The 21,856-nt window shown below is 32.6% G+C and overlaps 2 protein-coding genes across 4 annotated transcripts; both read right to left on the bottom strand.

Moving 5' to 3' along the window:
- Positions 1 to 1,771: 1,771 nt before the first annotated feature.
- LOC107488585 (uncharacterized) lies at positions 1,772 to 2,383 on the bottom strand. Its single transcript, XM_016109346.1, has one exon. It carries the CDS (start codon positions 2,381 to 2,383, stop codon positions 1,772 to 1,774), a length of 612 nt encoding a protein of 203 aa, XP_015964832.1.
- A 4,839-nt stretch (positions 2,384 to 7,222) lies between these two features.
- On the bottom strand, positions 7,223 to 10,112 carry LOC107488636 (ent-kaurenoic acid oxidase 1). Of its 3 annotated transcripts, XM_052261384.1 has the most exons (9): positions 9,877 to 10,112; positions 9,752 to 9,797; positions 9,611 to 9,665; positions 9,073 to 9,258; positions 8,627 to 8,980; positions 8,450 to 8,528; positions 8,219 to 8,325; positions 7,623 to 7,725; positions 7,223 to 7,560 (listed from the first exon to the last, which is right to left on the bottom strand). In XM_052261384.1, the coding sequence occupies exons 4-8, from the start codon at positions 9,256 to 9,258 to the stop codon at positions 7,654 to 7,656; spliced, it is 798 nt and encodes a 265-aa protein (XP_052117344.1). In that variant the 5' UTR covers positions 9,611 to 9,665; positions 9,752 to 9,797; positions 9,877 to 10,112; the 3' UTR covers positions 7,223 to 7,560; positions 7,623 to 7,653. The 3 variants fall into 3 exon arrangements, with proteins under 3 accessions (XP_052117344.1, XP_052117343.1, XP_052117342.1); XM_052261383.1 differs by having other exon boundaries at positions 9,073 to 9,665; XM_052261382.1 differs by having other exon boundaries at positions 9,073 to 9,797.
- Positions 10,113 to 21,856: the final 11,744 nt, after the last annotated feature.

Genomic DNA, 21,856 nt, shown 5'->3' with positions numbered 1-21,856 from the left:
GACCAAGCATTTTCATTCACTTTAGGTAGTTGCATTTAGATAGATTGCATGTAGCTTAGTTGCATTTAATAAATATCATACCCCTTAGTTCATTCTTATTTTAGCATGAGGACATGCTAAGGTTTAAGTGTGGGGAGGTTGATAAATCCCATTTTTAGGGTTTATCTTGTGTTGAATTTAGAGCATTTTGTTAACCTTTTCTCACATTTAGCCTATGAATTAGCATAGTTTTGTAATCTCTCTCGTATTTGTGCTTGAATGTAAAATCATGCTTTTTAAACCTTTAATTTTGTAATTTTAATTCATCATTGATTCCATAAGGTGCCTTGATGTGTTTGCTAGTAATCTCAGGTTGAAATAGCCTAGGCATGGATCAAAGGAGCAAGGAAGGAAGCATGCAAGTAGAGAGAAGCACAAAAAGTCAAAGAACTTATCTCGGCCAAGGACGCGCACGCGCACAAGGCGCGCACATTGCGAAATTGGCCAGGGATGTGTACGCGTACCGTGCGCATCCGCGCCAAAGGCCGCACGTGAGTTTTAAATAGAAAATGTGCCCAGCGATTTCTGGGAAGCTGTGGGGCCCAGTCATAACCAATTTTGGCGCCAAAGCACTTTAAAGGACCAATGATTGAAGGGGAAGGCATTCACTTTTGCATTCTAGCTTAGTTTTAGTTCATTCATACACATTAGGATTAGTTTAGAAGTAGTTTCTAGAGAGAGAAGCTCTCACTTCTCTCTAGAATTAGGATTAAGTTTAGGTTAATCTCTCCTCTTAGATCTAGGTTTAATTCATGCTTTGATTTACTATTCCTTTATCAATTCCTACTCATCTCTTCTTCCTTCTCTCTAGTTTTGTATTTCAATTCTTATAATTCTTCACTTTGTTGTGAATATATTTTTGTTCTTTTGTTTACTTTCAATAATGTAATTTGAGGTAATTCATGATAATTGTGATTTCCTTGATTGTTGTTGTTAATCCTTTGCATTCAATTGTTGTGATTTACTATACTTTTCTTTTGTGCCCTCCAAGTGTTTGATGAAATGCTTGGGAGGATGTTAGAGTAGAATTTTTATGTTCTTGGCTTGGGAAGATAACTTAGGAACTCTTGAGTTGCTAATATCCAAATGATTGATAGTTGATAGCCATTAACTCTAGCCTTCATTAATTCAATTAGTGGAAGCTAGGATTTATGGACTTGTATTGATATAACTCACTTGACTTTCCTTTGCTATTAGTTAAAGGATGACTAAGTGGGATTGATCCTTGCAACTATCATAATTGTGATTAGTGATAATGATATAGGTCCTCGACCATCAAACCTTGCCAATACCATTTTGTTAATAAAATTTCATTTCCATTTACTTTCCATGTCTCTCATCTAAAACCCCAAAATAGACAAGTCCATAACTAATAACAGGAACACTACCCTGCAAGTCCTTTGAGAGACGACCCGAGGTTTAAATACTTCGGTTTATAGATTTTAGGGGTTTGTACTTGTGACAAACAAATGTTTGTATGAAAAGATTATTGTTAGTTTAGAGACTATACTTTATAACAAGATTTCATTAGTGAAATTCTGAACCGTCAAAAATCTAATCATCACTACGAAGCGACACTGATAACAAAATACATAGATGAAGATAGGTAACATTCAACACGGCATACAAATCATCTAAATAGGTGCGACCCCGTGAAGCAACGTCGTGGAACCCGTGTCCTCTGACCTCTCCGGATAAGCGGCTCCTCATCCTCGATCTCATCCTCCTCGTCTTACGGGGCTGGCTGTGCAGGTATCCTAGGCTGGACATGTAATGGTCGGGATGAAGACGGCCCGGAAACTAAATGTGACCCAGCAGTATATGTCGAAGCTGGGGTACCACCCAAAGCGAAATAGTCAGGAGGAGGCACGGAGGGAGTCTCATTCAGATCGACATCTAACGGTGCCTGTGTCCCCGTCATCTGACCCTGCCCACGGGCAGCCTCATCCTCCTGCATGATGGCACTGATCTCATCGAGGAAGTGTGATCCACCAAAATCCGCATCAAGACCAACACCGGCAAGGAAGTCTGAAAATGTGCTGCTCGGACTCACCCATGGTGTACTTTCCTGAAGTGTCTGGTCGTCACCGAGAACACCAATGAAGTAATCTCGGAGCGGCCCCTCCTCAAGTCCAGCCTCACCATGGGCAGAGGGATCTCCGATAGCGTACCCCTCTCCACCATGCCCGCCATGATGGGAACTAACAACCCCGACTGCAGCCCCTCCCCCACCGGCCACGTCACCAAGATCACCATCGCCGTGCCCCGCAACAGGCGCCCTCCGTCTGCCTCCATGCCCTCGTCCTCGACCACCATCCATACCTGCCTCATCAGCCTCCTCCATAGCCTGGTCTAGCCACCTCCACTCACGCTGGCTCCGTCGTGTCCCGACTCGAGCTCTCCTCTCAACCCGACGCCTATCAGGGACGTCGTCAACTCAATCCATGTCAGGAACTCGCCTAGGACCCCTCTGTGACGCCTCCACAGGAATAGGAACGCACCTCAGATCCCCCAAATACATCTTTGGTGACAAGAACCACTTTCCATGCTAACTCCACCAATCTAGGAAGGTGTGCGACGGTCCAGGGTCCGCAACAACATCGAATCGAAAGACGTAGTCCGCACGGCTCTCCCAATGAAGATGCCAATGCTGCAAAGCGGACGGGAACCAACGATCACCGCCTCTCCCATCCTTCGACATCAGAAAGTCGATGTTTAGGGCGGGACGCAGACGGGGCTGGACACCGCCGAACTGTGATAGAACCCTATCTATCTGATGCCACTCTATAACGGTAAAGTATATCAGTGATGTCACAGACCGCCACACCGCCGTGTGTCAAGGCTCCAACGCCTCCGGATGCACAACCTGTAGTATCTCAGGGGAGCTATACGACATCCAGATAAACTGCACAAAAATTACAACATTGTCATGCCAACTCCTTCTACAAAATCATAAAGTCTAATTATTTAAATAAAAGTAACCAGAAGTATACTCACATCCCTGGACTGTAACATCTCTATCTTCAGTCTGCACATCTGCACTCTAGGACCCTTCTCGCTACCGGAAGGGTTGTAACCTGACCACCTGCATCGCACATGGGTGTTATTTCTAATTAAAAGTATGACATATTTGTAATATAGTACAAGCGTACATGAACATTAGCTATTTTAACTTGAAATAAAAAAGTCTGAGTAGGGTACCTCGATGCCAAAGGCCAGCTGCACGTATCATACCCAGCAGGCCTAAACCTAGGAAAGCGCCAGAAGATCCAGGACTGAAGTAGCTGAAGTGGACCCACTAACTTCACCACATGTCTGTTTGCCACTCGGCACATGCACCGGTACAACCATGCCAATGCTGCAGACCCCCAACTGTAGGAACTCATCTTCTCAAGTCTAGCTATGTAGGGAAGCCATCTGATGTTAATGCGGTTGCCGGACTTGTCGGCAAACAGCTGAGTGCCCAACAATATCATGATATAGGCATGAGCAAAGCGCCGCATAATCTCCTCATCGACTCCCTCGGGGCACTCTCCAAAAGTCTCCTGGAACCAGGTGCAATTTACTGCGAACTTCTGAACCTGGCTCGGAGGAGGAATCACTCCAAGCAACTCCTCGAACCACACCCAAGCTGGACGTCCACCCTCGATATATATATGGAAATCTGTAAGGCAACCGCTAACATAACGCCCGTCCACTACCAACCCCAACTGGTACGCCACGTCCTGAAGCGTGATCGTGCACTCTTCGAAGGGCATATGGATGGTGTGCGTCTCAGGACGCCACCGCTCCACGAAGGCACTGACAAGGGGCTCATCTAACCGGAACCATTTATCGTTCAGCCTCGCTAGATGGTATAACTCGGCCATCTGGAAGTACGGCACATACCGCTCATCGAGTCGCATGCCCTGTTACCGCCGCATGCTCCTGATGCATCTCTGTGGCTGGGCATTACATGGACCGCATTATTAAAACCACATAGAAAACCAGTAACAAAAATAACTAATAACAGAAACCACTTATCGAAACCAATAACACAATATACATTCGAAACCAATATAACAAACCAGTTGCAAAACCACATGCCTAAACCCCTAACATAAACCAAATAGAAGTCCAGTTACGAGAAACAAAAGGAAAAATACTATCCTAAACCGCTTACAAAGGCACCTAGTAAACCACTAATAAAAACTACTAAACTGAACCGCCAACAAAACCACATGCTTAAACCGCTAACATAAACCGGAAGCTAATCCACTTACGAAAACCACATGCAAATCCACTATCATAAACCGCACATAAAACCACATGATAAACCATTGCCAATACCACCAAAAGTAATCCGCCAACATAAACCATCAACAAAACCACTAAAAAAACCACTAACATAAACCGCTAACTAAAACCACATACAAAACCTCTAAAATAAACTACTTGCAATACCACTACGATAAACCACTAACATAAACCGCCACTAAAACCACATGCAAAACCACTAACTCAGATAAACTGATCGCAAAAATGTGTTCTATCCACTAACCTCGTCGTTGATGACCCCAGCTATATGAGCAACTCCGTCCAACCGATACAGCCTTGCTGGATCGTCCCCCATCAACTGAGTATTCTGTTCGAGTCTTTGTCGGATCAAATCTGGGTCGTTTTCTCTGGGATTTGGTGGGATATGGGAATGGAGAAGTGGTTCGAATGAGGGTGATTCGAACTCCTTATATAGCCGAAAACTTAGTAATTCGAACCAGCCCCGTTCGAATTAGTAATTGCATCAACTTCTGAGTAATTCGAACCACCCAGGTTCGAATTACTTGGGGAAGCATTCACATGTGTAATTCGAACCAATGCAGTTCGAATTATGCTCTTCCTAGTTCGAACCAAGTAGGTTCAAATTATGTGCATGAGGTCTTCGTTAATAATTCGAGTTAGGTTGGTTCGAATTATATGTAAATGTAGTTCGAACCAAGCTAGTTCGAATTACATAGGAACATATACCTCTTTCAATAATTAAGAATCATGTTCACCAAAAACCTTTTTATTTTCTCCAACAAATCAAAATTTTAACTCTCTGCGCAAGAAACGAACAAAAAATTTACTTCACAATATAGCAAAAATCTTATACTAGTTATGCACAAAAAAATTCAACGTCATAATCATCATTATTAGGTATGAAAAAACTTTTACCTAATTAATCTCTTTCTGCGATATTAACTGTGCATCATCTGCTTTCGAATAACCAATATTTTTATATGGCCGGGGAACAATATCACACGCGTCAATCAGATGGCTCCTTCACATCACTTCAGCAGCTGAAGAAGAATAATTTTTTCATTACCGTAGCATTAACCTTGTTTATATAGATAAAATTTAGGAAATATTATGGACCACAAATATTTTAAAGATGTTTGCCTTTATTAGAAATTATATGATCCTTTAAGAACTAAGCAGAAATGTTTTTAATGTGTAATTTAGATAAAATTCATACGCTATTTATTTATTATGTGATATGTAATTCTATATAATGTGTAATTATAAAGCAATACATTTAAGTCTGGTTGGACTATTCTCTTTATGATTGATTTGTTTTGTTGACAAATTGTTGATGGCGGTAATTGATTTCACAATCCATAAAAATTATATTATTTTTAAATTTGTTGCATATAAAATATGATTGGATCTTTTTTAAATGTATTATTAATTCATAGACATAAAAGACATAACATATTTTTGACATTGATGAATTTAGGAAAATGTTTGGAGTTCATTTTTATAATTGTAGTTAGGTGGAATGAGTCTAATTTGTAGTTTTAATTTTAGATATAAATTAAAAATCTATTAAGTAAAGACGTAATGTTAATAATGAATAATATCATTCATCTGAACAAGTATTAATTAGAAATTAATATCTCAATAACTATATATGATGTCTAAAAATTTTTTGGTAGATTTTATGGTGTCTTTTATTGTTGTGTTTAAATTGTACGTCTAACTTATTTTTATATGTAAAAAATAAAATATATAAAATAAAAATAAAATATTAAAAATTTATTAAATATTATTTTTTTTGTTTTTTTTAGTAAGTTAGACACCATAACTTAAGCATCATAGCATTTATCAAATCTTTTTATGAAATGAAAAAATATAATGAAAAATTAAATTAAAATTTTGAATAATAATAATAATAATAATAATAATATCGATAAGGGAAAGTATGAGGAGCCAATGAAATATTTATACAATGTGTACAATGGAAATTTATGGAGTATTAGAGATATAATTATTAGTGTTACATTTTTCCATCAGCCGAAGCTTTTGGAATGAGTGGTATCATGACATGGTATTAAAGCGCTAGATTTGAAAGGTCAAGAGTTCGATTCTTGGTGAACCCAAAAATTAAACTAATTTTTCAAGAAGATGTTTATTATCCCTTTTACTCGGATGGTTCCATCTAAATAGTATAAGGGATGTTCATTTCATAACTCAAATGCAGTGTGATTTTTTCTCTCATATAATAATAATAAGGTAAATTTTATGATATTTATTAGTGTTTAATTTTTGTCTAATTTATTTTTATAATAATTTTTAAATATTTAATAATTATTTATTTTTATTCTTTTAAAATTAAATATTAATTTTTAATTTTTTTGATAAGTTAGACAAATACTTTTAAACACTATAATAATCACCTAATAATAATAATAATAATAACAACCACAACAACAACAACCACTACAAGAAAAACACCCATTCAGGTACACTTGAAAAGTGTAGCCAAAAGTGAAAAAAAAAATGATGCCTTAGGCTATGGCTATGCTTTTTGGGCTACGGCTACGCTTTTTGGAGTGATTCCTATTCGGCCGTTGCCTATTCTCAAAGGCTACGCTTTTCTGTACCAAGGGCTACGCTTTTGACTTTTGAGAATAGGCTACGCTTTTCAAGTGATGCTGTCCAGAACCAAAGGCTACGCTTTTCAACTTTCATTTTTCTAGAATAGGCTACGCTTTTTAACACTACTACATCACTTGTAAAGCGTAGCCATATTGTATACCATAGCTACTTTTTATAAGCGTAGCCTTAGATTCCTCTTTTTTTGTATACTATAGCTACTCTATATAAGTGTAGCCTTAGGTCCCTCATTGTTTTTTTTTCTATTTTTAATTAAATAAATTAAATATTATAAAATAAAAATAAATACACAATTATATTAAACTAAAAAATATTCTAGCAAAAGACAGCAAATACATTCTAAAGATTCACAAGCACTGTAATGTTACAATATATTAGTACATAAAACAATGGATCCAACTATCCAATTGAACAATCATTCAACAATAGAGTAAAAAAAAATGAAACATGTCTAAACTACTACTTTCCATGTATCAATGAATATAAAGAGGATTACAAATTATTGTTGTATTTTGATATACTGGATTCGCACAATGCTTGCTCCTCTATTTCAGGATATCTCGAATCTTTCTTGGCAGTACTTTTATTTGATGCTGCTGCAGCCATCTATCAAAAGAATCACTAGTTGAGTTCTACAACAATATCAGAAAAGTTAGTTTAGTTCATACCTCTTCAGATCGCGCTATCATGCTTGGAGGACTAACAGCTAAATAAGCATAAGCCATTAACTCCAATGGCCAACCAGAAATTTGTATTGGAAAACATTGAGATCTGACCAAAAATAGAACAAAATAAGTTGGTAACAATTAAAGTTAAAAGTATTCATCGGAATGATATCTTAAAGGCATATCAGATAATATAAAGTCATCAAGAGAGAGTAAGAAACGAAAGGTTATGGGCTTATGGCCATTATGAAAACAAAAGCTATATCAGTAAATAAATAAAATTCTAAAAAATAACGAATTTGCTTAAAAAAATGGTAGTACATTTAGTTAGTTTTCATTAGTGTTCCACAGTTCAAAAATGGATATTTTTCATTTAGTTATCCTTCAGAAGACCAGAAAATCAGAACCCAGATTTCATAACCATAATAAAAAAACTATATGAGAATTATATGGGAGCATAACAGCAATAAAAAAATGTTTATATATAGATTCTGTTTACCCTGGTTGATTGGCTTGTTTCTGAAATGCTACATATATCTAACTCCTATTTGAGAATAGCATGTACAAAAATATTATAAAGTATATTATATAATACTTACATCGAATCTTGAAGGATCAAATATCCTTGGATTAGGATAAACCTGAGGGTCTTGGTGAATAGCCCTATAACAAACAAAAACCTTCCAACCTTTGGGAATAAGAAAACCTACACCATATATCAAAATGTAAATGATTCATCACTCTTCATCATTCTTACATGTATCTAAGCAATAATAATAACCATTATTAGAACCAAAAAATATAATTTTACAGAAACAATTGGGACTAACCATTCAGTTTGACATCACGCTTTGCCTCCCGGAATGTCATTAAAGAGAAGGTAATATAGCGCATAGTTTCATCAATTGCCTACACATACAGATGCATTATAATTATAAATATGAAATTTTACTTAACACAAGATAACATAGCTTGTATAAGAAAGTTGTAAAAATATATCTTATCACCTTAGAGAGGAAATCCATCTGCCTATATTCCTTCATTGTCATACCCTTCTGATTTGCTGGCCTCCGCTTTACGATCTCTTCCTGTTCTTGCTTAGCCTTTTGGAAATACTGAGGGTGCTGTTGAAGGATCAAAGTAGCCCACATGGTAGTGTGTCCAGAAGATTCATGTCCAACATTCAAATACATTATCATAATGTCAATCACTTCATCATCAGCCAATTTCCTACCGTTCTCGTCTTCAGCATCAATCAGTTGATCCAACATATCTTTTGTTGTTTTGTTTGGATTTTCTAACTTCTCCTTTCTCCTCTCATTCACAACATTTTGAAATATGCTAACTAGATTCTTTCTAGCCTGAATATCACAGATCATATATATAATTAGTCAAATATGTATAATATAACATAAAAAGATTCTATTTAAAATGAAAAACATCCTGCATGCACCTTGAAGGCTTTGGGGAATGCAAAACCAGGAAGATCAATGCGCAAAGCTCTCATGCCATAGTTAAGCTTAGTGTATTCCTTTTCCAAAGCTTCCATAACAGAAGTGCTGGAGGCGCCAAGGAAAATGTGGATGATGATCTTGAATGTAAGCCTTCTGAGTTCAGTCAGCAACTCAATTCGCCCCATCTTTGACCATTTTTCCAATTCGTTTTTCATGAGTTCATCCATGAAAGCCAAGTACATGGAAAGTGGTTCCAAGCCAAATAATTAACATGCAACAAAAATAATTAACATGAAATCAGTAAACTACTCTAGACAAATGAATAATAGTCCCCATTAGTACTTGATTTTTGTTTATTAGAACATTACCATTTACCACTACAAAGTAAACAGTGCTGATTAAGAAAGCAACAATCATTCACATACAGATCCAAGAATCAAGCAGCTGACTGGTCAATAAGCATACTCAATGGAAAGGTTTCTGCCATTTAATCACCAAATACAACTAAAATCAATATCTAACTATTCTAACCCTTACCTCTTTGTTGATCAAATACACAAGACTTGTCCCTGTTTTTCTCTTGAGCCCAAACCTTAACCGTTCCAAGAACCAGAATTTTGGTTACATTTCACAAGGCCATTCGACCAAATTAAACACAGAGGAGAGAAAATCACTCACCTCTCTTTGCTTGTGGTGGTAGTTGTGTTAACAGAAATTGAATAAACTGAAAAAAATGGAGCAAGAGAAGTATCAGAATTTTGAATTAGAGGAGAAAAGAAAGAAGATGAAGTCGCTGTCCTCACCTAGCAAAGAAACTCGAAGAACAGTTGGGTGAGTGAAACGCAGCTCCCTCTTAAGCTTCAGTCAGCTCCCTCCTTGGCCATCATTCTCTTTCTCTTGGTGCTATGATTGATGAAGAGCCAAAAACTTGAAGAACGCTCCTGTTTTTGCTCCCTGGTGCTTTGGCTATTCCTCTGTTCCTTGCCCTCTCTCTACTGTCTGTGAATTCATGAGGGAGACAGACAGAGGCAGACAGAGAATGGCCTCAATTCCTCCTCTGATTTTTGAACGTGAAACCTTGTTGACCCTGCCATTCAATATTCAATATTAAGGCAATCACTTGATAAACTTTGACTTCACTAGTTCACTAGTTCACCATCTACACCCACATTTAGATCCTTCTGCAACTCACATGATTAGTACGACCATTGATATACTTATGAACAATACTTATCTTCAAGAAATGGAAAAGAGCTGCAATAGGGGACTGAACTGACCACTTAGAATTTAGAAACATGCAAGATTACAGCTCTTGAATCAAATTCCTTCCTATCAAATTCTACAATGATCAGAATTTGAAACTAAAAAGAGTGTGATTAGAATATTTGAGCTGTGACTCTAATGCCAAGTTATAGAAATCTATTCCAAAACAAAAAGCTGGAGCAATAATGATTTCTTTAAAGATATCCAAAGCCTAATGTCTAACAAGAGTGCCATTCAACTCTTGGTCAGTTTAGATAACTGCAAGAGTGTGATTAGAACATTAACATACCTTAACTGCAAGTTCTCCAATAGCCCAGCATGCATTATTTACTATTGAAATAGCCTCTAACAAAGGAAGAAAGAATCAATATTATTTAGATTTAACATAAAATTTTTAGTACATGTCCTCTAATTATTGCTTTTCTCTTAAACAATACTATTCAGATTTAGAATAAATATGTCATCACTCTCTGTTATTCAGATTCACATCACCAACAGGAGCAATTATAAGTTACACAGCAACAACACCAACAATTAAATCACAATAACACAATAAAAATAAGAAAAAAATAATAACAGACAGAATTCAAACTCAGATGAGGGCCAGAATTCAAACCGAGTTGAGGGAGAGGGAGCAGTGGAGCACAGGCGATGGAATTAGAACAGACAACGGCCGTGGAACAGAGGCGACGTAATGCGACGATAAAGACGAGCTGCGACGGCGCTGGAGCAGTGGGAGTGGGGACGGCGGCTGGACCAGATTTGACGGCGGCGACACAGCTTGAAGAAGAGAGCAGTGGCTAGGGTTTTTCTTTGAGAGAGAAGAGCTTCAATGTCTCGGTGAGTGGTGAGCGAAGGTGAGAAGACGAAGGAAAAGGGCGACGGTGAGTGGGGTGAGCAAAGGTGAAGACGAAGGAGAAGGGCGACGGTGAGTGGTGGTGGCGTGAAGCTTTCTGAAAGAGAGGGAGCAAGGCACGGGTTTCTGAAGGAGGGGAGGGCTTCTTAAAAAAAAAAATTCATTAAGTATACATTAATATATTAGAAAACACTTCAAAAGCGCACCCAAAACTTAATAAATAGGCTACTCTTTAAAAGCGTCTCCTTTGATACGAAAAGTGAACCTATAGATATCAACCTACGGCTACGCTTTATAAGTAATTTTTATAATACCTAAGGTTACGCTTTTTAAATGATGCCGCATTTGTGTATCCTTTTCTCTTATAAAAAGGCAACACGAAATAATTATTCTTTCTACTTTAGGCGTTAGGATTTAGTTTATATATATATCTTAAGATTATTACTAATACAAATTTTTAAATTTTTTATATTGATAATATAAAATAAATATATTAGAAATTAAAGTTTATATTTTTAGTATTTTTTTAATTGATAACTTTAACCTATGTTTGCTAAACTCTACGCTTTACTTCTAATTTAATGTATCAGATAAAAAAGACGAGTGTAAAATTACGTTTGTATTTAGAAAAAAAAATAATCAAATTAAAAAATAAAACTTTTAAAAAAAAAAGTAAACGTTAAATTTGATACTACAAACGTTAAGTCAAACACATGCTTAATATTAAGAATTAAATTAGGTTTGTGTAAAATTAGAATGATTTTATTAAATAGTCAATGATTCTTTTAAATAATGTAAACAATAAATTCTACTATTGATCCAATAAAATAAAAAATATTTCACTTTAAATTACCTCTTAAATTTTAACTATATCTACTATTAGTGAATTGAACATCTAATTATTAATTATGTATAAATAAATTAAATAAAAAAATTATCTAATTAAAAATAATTAACATATTAATTCATTTATTTTTTTCAAATTAATAAAAGAGCGTAGATTGGATTTGAGGAAGGAACATCGACAATGCTACAGCCACTACAACATATAACCAAACGCAGATCCCTGTTCTTTTCTTTCCTCGTTCACAACGACCACCTTTTTCCTTTTCTTCTTCATCATGTTCTTCTTCTCATAACTCCCACACCGTCTTAAAAAAAAATAAACCAAAACGACGTCGCATCTTCCATCAAGGACTGGTTCAACACGCTTGACCCACTCATTACCCGAATCTTTCAGATTCTCTTTTCGACCGACTCCTCCTCCTATAACGACAACGCCGCCGTCGATGCCTCTCTCTCCGTCCTAATACTCCCCGTCTCGACGAGTCCTTCGTCCTCACCGTACTCCACCATGGCACCGCTGCTGCACACGTCTACCCCTGTCTACGCTTCTTCCATTGGACCGGCCGCACACGTCTCGACGAGTCCTTCTTCCATTTAAATTATATTATGTTATTAATTTTATTTTTTATAGACATAAAGGTAGAAAAAAAATAAAGAATGAGAGAGAGACTTTATTAATTTTGGATAGAGTAAAATATTTTATTTTAATTATAATAAAAATATATTATTTATATTTTTTATTTTAAATTTTTTAAATACTTTATTTATTGACATGTGCAAGATGTAAAATATTTATATTTTTATATTGTTATTACATATCTTGGATACAAAGAGTAGAAAATAAATAAGCTCATAAATTGGGTATTATGTACTCGAAATTTGTAATACTTTAAAAAAACATATTATGGCCTGAGATATATTACATATGCATAGATCTACATATTTAAAGTGTTGTGCACCTAAGATAAAGAAAAAAAATTAAGTTATTAATTTAAAATTTAGATGAATATAATTTAAATTAACAATTTAATTCAATCCAATACAAATAAACGTAGTCCTATTATTATACTCATATTTTTTTATTTTTGTAGTTTTATTTAGAGTGCACAAACACTCTATATATGTATATTTACACAAATATAACGTATTTTCGACCCAATAAATTTTATTAGTAAAGACAAAATAAATACAGAAAAATAATAATAATAAATTAATAAAATATATTTAGATATCTAAAATTAAGTATATTAACAAAATTATAATAATTTAATTAACATATTAAAAATCATTTTAATTAAAAAGTATTTTTCTTTTATTTTAATATTTTGACAATATTTGTATTTAACATGTTTAATATTAATTCATTATCAAATATTGTGTTTGTCATATTATATTTTATATAATATGAAAAAAACATTTCAATATATAATTGTGTGAGAGAAATAAAAAATATAATAATAAAAAGGACAAAAACTTAAATCAAATAATCACAATTTTCTTTATATATATTTAAGTAGATCTAAATAATTAAAATATTTTTTTTTGTAAATTAATCATTCATTGAAGACTTGATACTCTGTAAAATTTATGATAAAAGTTTTTTCAAAGAAAATAATTACTATATGTAAAATTAAAACTAAACTGAATAAAATAATAAAAATAATTAATTGATATATGTATAAGTTTTAAGAAAATTATTAAATACTAATAGTATCTTTTATATTTGAGAAGTTAAACTTAATTTTACTTAATTAATTAATTGTCTAGTGTGACAAGAATTATTATTATTATTATCATTATTATTTCATTTGTTTGTTTGTTTTTTTGTTATGAGTAAAATTAATTTTTAGAATATTAATAAACTAAATTTATATAATTCAATAACGTTTATTATTGTGTTAATATTTAATAATATAAAATTTTTTAATGCATAAATAAAATTTTCTTAAATATGACGGCAAATACACATTACAATAAAAAATTATATACATATATATACTTTTTTTTCTAGAGACTTAATGGAGGCAAATATCCACAGACCATAATGAATAGATCTGTGCTTGTATATTCTAGGTGCATTTAGGATATCACTATAAAAAAAATATTGAATATCATCGAATTTAGTATCTTGAGTTACCATTGATTTTACCGATGGATTTATAAAGAATTTTATTGTAAAATTCGTTACGTCAAATTATTACCACCAGATTCACTTATCTGACAATAAATTTGTGAGTAATATTTAGAGGAAAAAAGTGCGAAATAGACGTGAACTTTTTTGTCATTGTTACGTCAAATTGTTTTGATAGTAACATATTTTAGTTACACGTTGCATTTTGGTGAGACACAATTGGTTACCATCGGATTTATATTCGACTATGAATCCGTTGGTAATCAAGTATAAAATTGAGAGCATGAACTCTTTCCTTTTATTTCAAAAACCCTCTATCTCAAACCCTCTTTTTCGTTTCTCTCTCTGCCTCACTCTCTCGCCGCTTTTCCGTTTCTCTCTCTACTCAGTCCCTTCGCCGCTACTTCAAATTCAGATACATCCTATTTTTTATCTCCGTGATATCTATTTATATTTTAAAATAATCTAAAATTATTCTATTTACATTATTTAGTTATTGTTTATTTATTTTATATTTGTCCATTATTGTTAAAATAATTGTTACTGGAGTTGGAGGGGACGTAGCAAAAGGAGTCACATAATTGGGGTTCGGGACCATGACTCGCTTATGACGTCACAGGGGTCGATGAAGTAGTCAGGATAGAGGGCGATGAGTGAAAAGTCCCTGGGGTACCGATGAAAATCCTCCCTCTACCACGATCACAAGACCGACTCGTGACACCTCTGCTACCTGTTATCATGTCTGCTAAGAGAATATCAATTAATACTAATTAGCATATATACAACACAAATCCTTCAACATTTATATTATTTCAAAAAAAATTGACATAATCTCTCCTAAAATTGGACATATATCCACCTTTATAATTTTCACAAATCCAACCAACTTCAATCCACAATATCAATCAATATATATATATATTGATATTTAAATATCAAAGAATGTCATTATATGTAACGTTAATCATTATATATTTATTTGAAAATATAAGAAATTAAGTTAAATTTCACCAAGATTTTAAAAATGAGTATTAATTGTTACCTTAAAATAAATGATTTTTTCAATAACTATACATATGAATTAGAATAATCCTAAAAATAATGCATTTATATTGAGGTAGTAAATATGTACAACCTAATAATTTAAATCTAACAAATCTTAACAACTTAAATTCTATAGTTAAAACTAAAAATTAAATCTAACTCGAGCATAATACTATTTATTAACTAAAACGCAAATTACACACAGAGACATATAATCGAGCACTTAGCGTGCAAAAACATTAAACAACAAAAAATTACACAACCAAGATTTTCTTCAACATCAATTCACACAAATTAGCATCAATGACACAAGAATCAGCAACTCATTGCAGAAATTTAGAAAAAAATCAATTAATTCAGTCCAAACAAATTCAAATTCAAAAAACATACAACATGTTGAACTATATATAAACTAACAACAATTCTAATAAAAAAAATCCTAATCCTAATCTAAATAATCTAACCAACAAAAAATAATGATAACCAATTCTACTTACTAACTAGAAATTAACATATAACTAAATCCTAAATTAACTAAAACAGAGAAAAAGAGTGATCATGAAACCTGAGTTTCGAACAGAATACGAAAAACTCAGAGAAGGGAGATACAGTGGCAGCAACAGCCGCTGCTAATGGAGTGCCACAGCAGTGTTGGAGGAAGCTCTGACGGTGCTGGGAGAGTGGTAAATGCAAGTTAGAGGAAGAGAGCTGTTGCACAAGTGGTCACTGTCGGTGTTGAAGTTGCTGACAGCAAGACAAACAGAGATGGGGAGAAGATTCCGCGGCTGACGCTAGGTTGCAAAGGGGAGAGAATGAAGGAATGGAAGATTTTATTGAAGGTCAGTCCCTAGTTATGTATATCTGTTTAACATGATTTTGTGAAAGTTGAAAACTTGTTTGTTAACGATTCTTTTGATAGTAGAACATTATGAGTTTGTCACTATGTACGTTTTGATTGTTTTTAATTATAAACTTTGATGTTTGAAGTTATTTGTGAACTTCTAATATTAAATTATGAATAATTTATTATGTAAAATTGTGAAATTTTAAGTTTTATTAAGTTAAAAATTATTGAATTTATATATTTAAAATTATATATTAAATTTTTAATAATTTTATTTAATATTTAATTAAATTGGTTGAATTCCAATTAAACTTTGATCAAACCAATAAACTAATAAACCAGTAATTTTACCGATTTATTGGCTAGCCCATTCTTTGTAAAACCCAATCAAAACGTAATTAATTAAATAATAAATTAAATAGGAGCAAATATGGTTAAAAAATTTGTCAATCGAAATTTGGTAATTTAAATATGATATTTAGATTCCGTGAATTTTTCTGAGTCGAAAAACATAGTTTTCTGCGTAAAAACGTGCACTGAAATTTTGACCGGCAGTACCGGCTAAGATCTGTCTGGTACTGCAGCTGAGAAATTAATTATAAGTGCATAAGCCTAAGAAATTAGGAATTATAATTAGGGATGGTAAAAATATTTAAAGTACGGTTTTGAGCACTAATCTTAAAGATTTTGTCCCAAACTTGGGCCAACGGATAAAAATAAGTGAACTGGGCCTAAGTGGGCCCAAGACCCAACAAATATAAATATTAGTTATGAGCATTTCAGCTCATTTGTCCTAAAGAATGGGGTTTGGGGCGCTGAATTGAGAAGGGAGGAAGAAGAGAGAAAACTTTAACTCTCTATGATCTTTAAATCACCATAACTTTCTCTCCGGAATTTCGATTGACGAGCCGTTTGCAGCCACGCGTTACTCTTCTCATCCTCTACAATTCTATCTAAATTTTATGGTGAGTAATGCACTGTCTTCTATCTAATTTTTGTTTTTCTCTTTAAATTTGAATTTGGTTTGGATTTTGAGAAAATCTTATGATTTTGGTTGTTTAAGAGTGTTCTAATATGAGCCATGGGTGATATTCATCACAAATTTCAGTGGGTTAAGGTAAGAAACCCTCCAATCCTTGTGATTTATCAATTTCATGAACCCTAAGTTAATATATATATGTGAAATTGGTTATGTTAGTGTAATTGGTGATTTTGGTGTACAATTGGGAGATTGGTGTTGTTTGAAGAGCTTTGGTGAAGTTTGGAACTAAGGTTGGTGGAGACTTCCAAAGAATAGGCTCAATTGGTTTGGCTACAAGAGGTACGATTTAAGTTTCATTTAAGTACCGTGTAGTGTGATGAGAATTTCTAGGCTAGATGCCCCTAGGATTAAGTTTGGATTGTGTGAATGGTTGGTGCTAATATGTATAGTTGATATGTAATGTAAATTAATGATTGGGTTGAGAATTGTGTGAATTCATATGTTTGGTGTGTTGAGAATTTGATGAATTAGATAATGAATATTGGTTTGTGGAATATGAATTAAATTGTGAATTTGGGCCGGAGGTCGTGAATTTTGGGCCGGAGGCCGGAAAGAGGTAAGGAAAGTAAGTTGATGTGTGTATTGTGTGATGATATAAGTGATTGGATGGATTTTGATATTGAATGTATGAATAATTGGTTTGGTTATTAAACAATAAGGTTTGAAGAAATTGAAGTGTGAAATATTGTAAGGTCCCACATCGGTTGGGGAAGGGAACGAAGCATACTTTATAAAGGTGTGGATACCTCTCCCTAGCATGACGTGTTTTGACAAGTGAGTGTGGGGGCTTCGGCTATTATCTCTATTGTCAAAGGCAAAACCGTGAGGTTTTATGTATCAAAACGGACAATATCGTGCTAGCGGGTAGTCTTACAGATGGTATCACGGACAATATCATGCTAACAAGTGGTCTGGTCTAGACTGTTACATTCTAACAACTTGATAAAATATTTACTAGACTGCTACTTATGTGTTTACTTAGATATATTATTTTTTCTCTTATAACTTAAATATATATTAATTTAATTAGGATGTGATTAACAAAATTAAAATATTAAAATAATTCTAAGAACTTCTAAGTAATTATAAAAAGAACTGCATAAAAATTAAAAAATAAAAATATTTTAACTTAAAATAATATTATTTTTTATTATATTTTTTCTCTTTTATAACTATAAACAATTCAGCTAGATATCTTTTAAAAATTGTACAATATTCAGCTTTTTATTACAATAAGTAAAAAAAAAATAAAACAAACCCATTTAAAAATTATAAATAGATTTAGTGTCTTTTTAAAATTAAATACACCTCCAAAGTACAAACTAAATAAAATTAAAATTTAAAATTTAAATTTTAAATTTTTGTTTCATATTTAATATATTTAATTATTAATATATTACAATTTAAATATACATCCAAAAATCAAATTAGTAAAAATTCAAAATTTTTATTTTAAAATTCTAAAATAAATCTTAAATCATCTAATCATTAACTACTACCATACAAAACCCTGAAGGAAGCAGATCAGTCACATTCACCGCATTTTTCTAAATCCAAAAGCGCACGACGTACGTGGTTCGTCATCCTCCGCTGTTGTTCATCCACGACATCCTCCTTGGCCCTCAACCTCGACGCCGCCTTCCCCACCTCGGCGCTCATCCGTGACACCTTCCTCCTCGGTGTCGCCTTTTCCTCCTCGGCGTTCATCCACAACGCCGCCTTCCTATTCATCGGCGCTCATCTTTGTTGTCACCTTCCTCCTCCTCGTCGCAGTTCGTCCGCACCGAAAACATACCTAAGGTTTGGATGGGTCTCTGTTCAGAGAGTTTTTCTCTACGCATTCTATGACATTATTGCTTTTCTTATTGTTCTGTATAATATTCTTTTTTTAATTAAAAATCAAATAAAATGACCTGAAGAGATTCTTATATATATATTACAATGTTAAATTATTTTTGCATGTGCATTTTCTATATTTTGGAAGTGTTTGTATTCTTCACTGAATTTTGGATGTGTTTACAGGAGTTTTAGTTGTCTGCATAGGAATATTATGTGTTTACGTTTTTCACTAATTTGAGTTGTGTAAACCTATAATTTGTATGTGTAATACTATAAATTTTGGATATGTAATAGGAATAAATTTGATTTGGGTTGTGTAAATGTATAATTTTGTATTTGTAATACTATAAATTTTGGATGTGTAATAGAAATAAAGTTGAACGAGTATCTTGTACAAGAGAACGAAATGGAAAAAAACCGTGTTACAGAAAGAAGGAACATAAAAGAAGAAAATAATAACTAACTATGAAGTAGGTAGGAAGTTAGAGAAATTTTAGTTTTTAAAATTTAAATTAATCTTAATTACTAATGTGTACCTAAAAAATAAGAATATATTTTAGTTAAAAAATAATTAATTAATATTAAAGACTAACAAAAATTGAATTTTATTGTACAAATAGTATTTTCTAATTATAGATAACATCTTACAATAAGTAAATCTACTTGAATTTTTAATTTTGATGTACTGAAAGTATAAAATATTTCATACAATTGTATAATCGCATCATTTTTTTAGAAAAACAGTCATGCAGTCAATATAAAAAATAATTATTTTTGTTAATACGGTGTTATATGATTAGATATATATGTAAAAATTTTTTGTTAAAATTAAATTTTTTTCTATTAAATAAAAACAATAATAAAGAATGTTCTTTTTTAATTTAAAATGAAGAGTGATTTAAATGAACATAAACGTAAAATTGTAAAAATGATAGGCCAGCAATCAATTGGGTTCAACTATTTTTTTCTGCACCCCATTTGGTGAATCTTAGCAATGAATTGGGTTTTCCCATTGTTGATTTCTGGCTACGCTATTTCATGGCTGTCATTCCTTTTTTTTCTTGGATAGGATGACTGCCATGTCTGAGATTCCACCTCGTGGCTAATTTTTTTTGTATTGATTAAATATATGTAATATATTATTATTATAAAATTAGATATTTTTTATGGTATTTTATTTAAATTGAACGGTCCAATTTGTTTAAAGAAAAAAATAAATTACAAATCAAAGGATTTGATTTGAATTTTTTATTTCTTTTTTTATTTTTTAAAATAAAAATTGATGGTCCGATTTTAACATTGAAATTTTTTTATTTTCGAAATCACAAATCGGACCATCCGATTTGTGTTTGTTTGTTTAAAAAAAAATAATACAAACAAATCGATGCGTTCAATTTGTCTATTCTATATCAGTATAAAACACACCTCTCCTTACAGCTCTTTATTATACACCTCTCTCTCTCACACATGAAAAATAATAAACGCCACTTTCGTAGGTGCTACCGTAAATCAATTTCGCATGGACTCCTCTTGAGTTGGGCTTGCTTATGTTTATATGAAAATGTTACTCATCCAACAATAATTTAACCTTTACACATCTTTTAAATTTAATTATTATTTTAAAGAAACCACTATCAATTTCATCATTATTATAAGTATTTCAGTAAAAAAAAAACTTCAAAAACACCCAAAAAAATCATTTTTTAAATAATTAACGAAATCATAAAATAATAAATTAAAGAAAAACCGGACAAAAATAATTAAACAAAACATCATAGTTTTTGGTACAAATAAATAACTATTATTGATCAAAATTAAAGATATTAACGGAAGATCTGTGACAAAAATCATAGAAAATACTGCTGCAGCGGCCACGAAGACCAAGCTGGAGGCAGCGACGTTCAAGCTGCAACGAAGGAAGGTGACAATTTTGATTTCAAAAGGGTAAGTTCTCTCAAAAAATGAGTAAATTATTCTCTACCTTCATTCTATTTCAATAAATTTAATTTAATTTTATATATACATTTTGAGATGTAATTTTAATTTTAGATGTGTTTATAATTTATTTTGTGCACATATTTTTTTTTTTATCCAATTATATTTTAGTTTTACAGGCTTGTGTTTTAACATTATTTTTTCTTTTTTTCTTGCGTGATTATTTTTTGGATAAATTTTTTTATTATTTTACATACGTTTATAACACATCTAAAATAATGTATATTTATTTTATTTTAACCCTTCAAAATTAATAATGTTAATCTTAAAGCACATAATAAATTAAAATAGTAACACATATTATAACAAATACTTTAAAATACACATTCAAATTTTCTACAATTATTCTTATACAAATACAACATAAAACACACAAAATTAAAAATTCTAAATCTGTCATACTAAATCTTTAATTGAATATTGAACAATATCAAATAATCAAATTAGAAACCCAAAAAATAATCAAATTATAAATTATACTAACACTGTGATTACCAAAGCTGCAATACTGAAAGTAAAAAAAAAAACTATAAATCTTTAACTCTATATAACTAAATAATAAAATTTGACAATTCAACATTCAATACAACTTCAACAATCTGTTTACAATATATAATTAACTCTAGTAAAAATAATTAATTACTAACAGTCATGAATGAATGAATCATTTGGCCATCTAACATAAATGATAAGCAATAGGATAAAATTAGAAGCAATAAAATAAAAAAACATAAATCAAGAAGCAAAGGCTCTAAGAAGGGGTAAAGACATACGAAAAATAGAGAAAGCAGAAGCAAAGAAGGGGTAAAGTCCCAACAACAGCAGATCGATGATAAGAGTGCAGCATGCAGTGGTGGTGAGGGTACAACAGCAGCATGAAACGATGGCGACAAAAAGTCATGGACTTCACGATGGCGCGAACA

Source organism: Arachis duranensis, chromosome 5 (assembly GCF_000817695.3).
Source record: "Arachis duranensis cultivar V14167 chromosome 5, aradu.V14167.gnm2.J7QH, whole genome shotgun sequence".
NCBI lineage: Eukaryota > Viridiplantae > Streptophyta > Magnoliopsida > Fabales > Fabaceae > Arachis > Arachis duranensis.
Note: the sequence above shows the minus strand (reverse complement) of the source record. Positions and strands in the feature narration are given on the sequence as shown.

Excerpts from the sequence above, each read along its gene's own strand:
- LOC107488585 (XM_016109346.1), bottom strand. The coding sequence starts at position 2,383 with ATGGAGGAGGCTGATGAGGCAGGTATGGATGGTGGTCGAGGACGAGGG.
- LOC107488636 (XM_052261382.1), bottom strand. The coding sequence starts at position 9,315 with ATGTACTTGGCTTTCATGGATGAACTCATGAAAAACGAATTGGAAAAA. Across the intron at positions 8,981-9,072 it reads CATTCCCCAAAGCCTTCAAG|GCTAGAAAGAATCTAGTTAG; the intron begins GTGCATGCAGGA and ends TGTGATATTCAG. Across the intron at positions 8,326-8,449 it reads GCGTGATGTCAAACTGAATG|GTTTTCTTATTCCCAAAGGT; the intron begins GTTAGTCCCAAT and ends TATATGGTGTAG.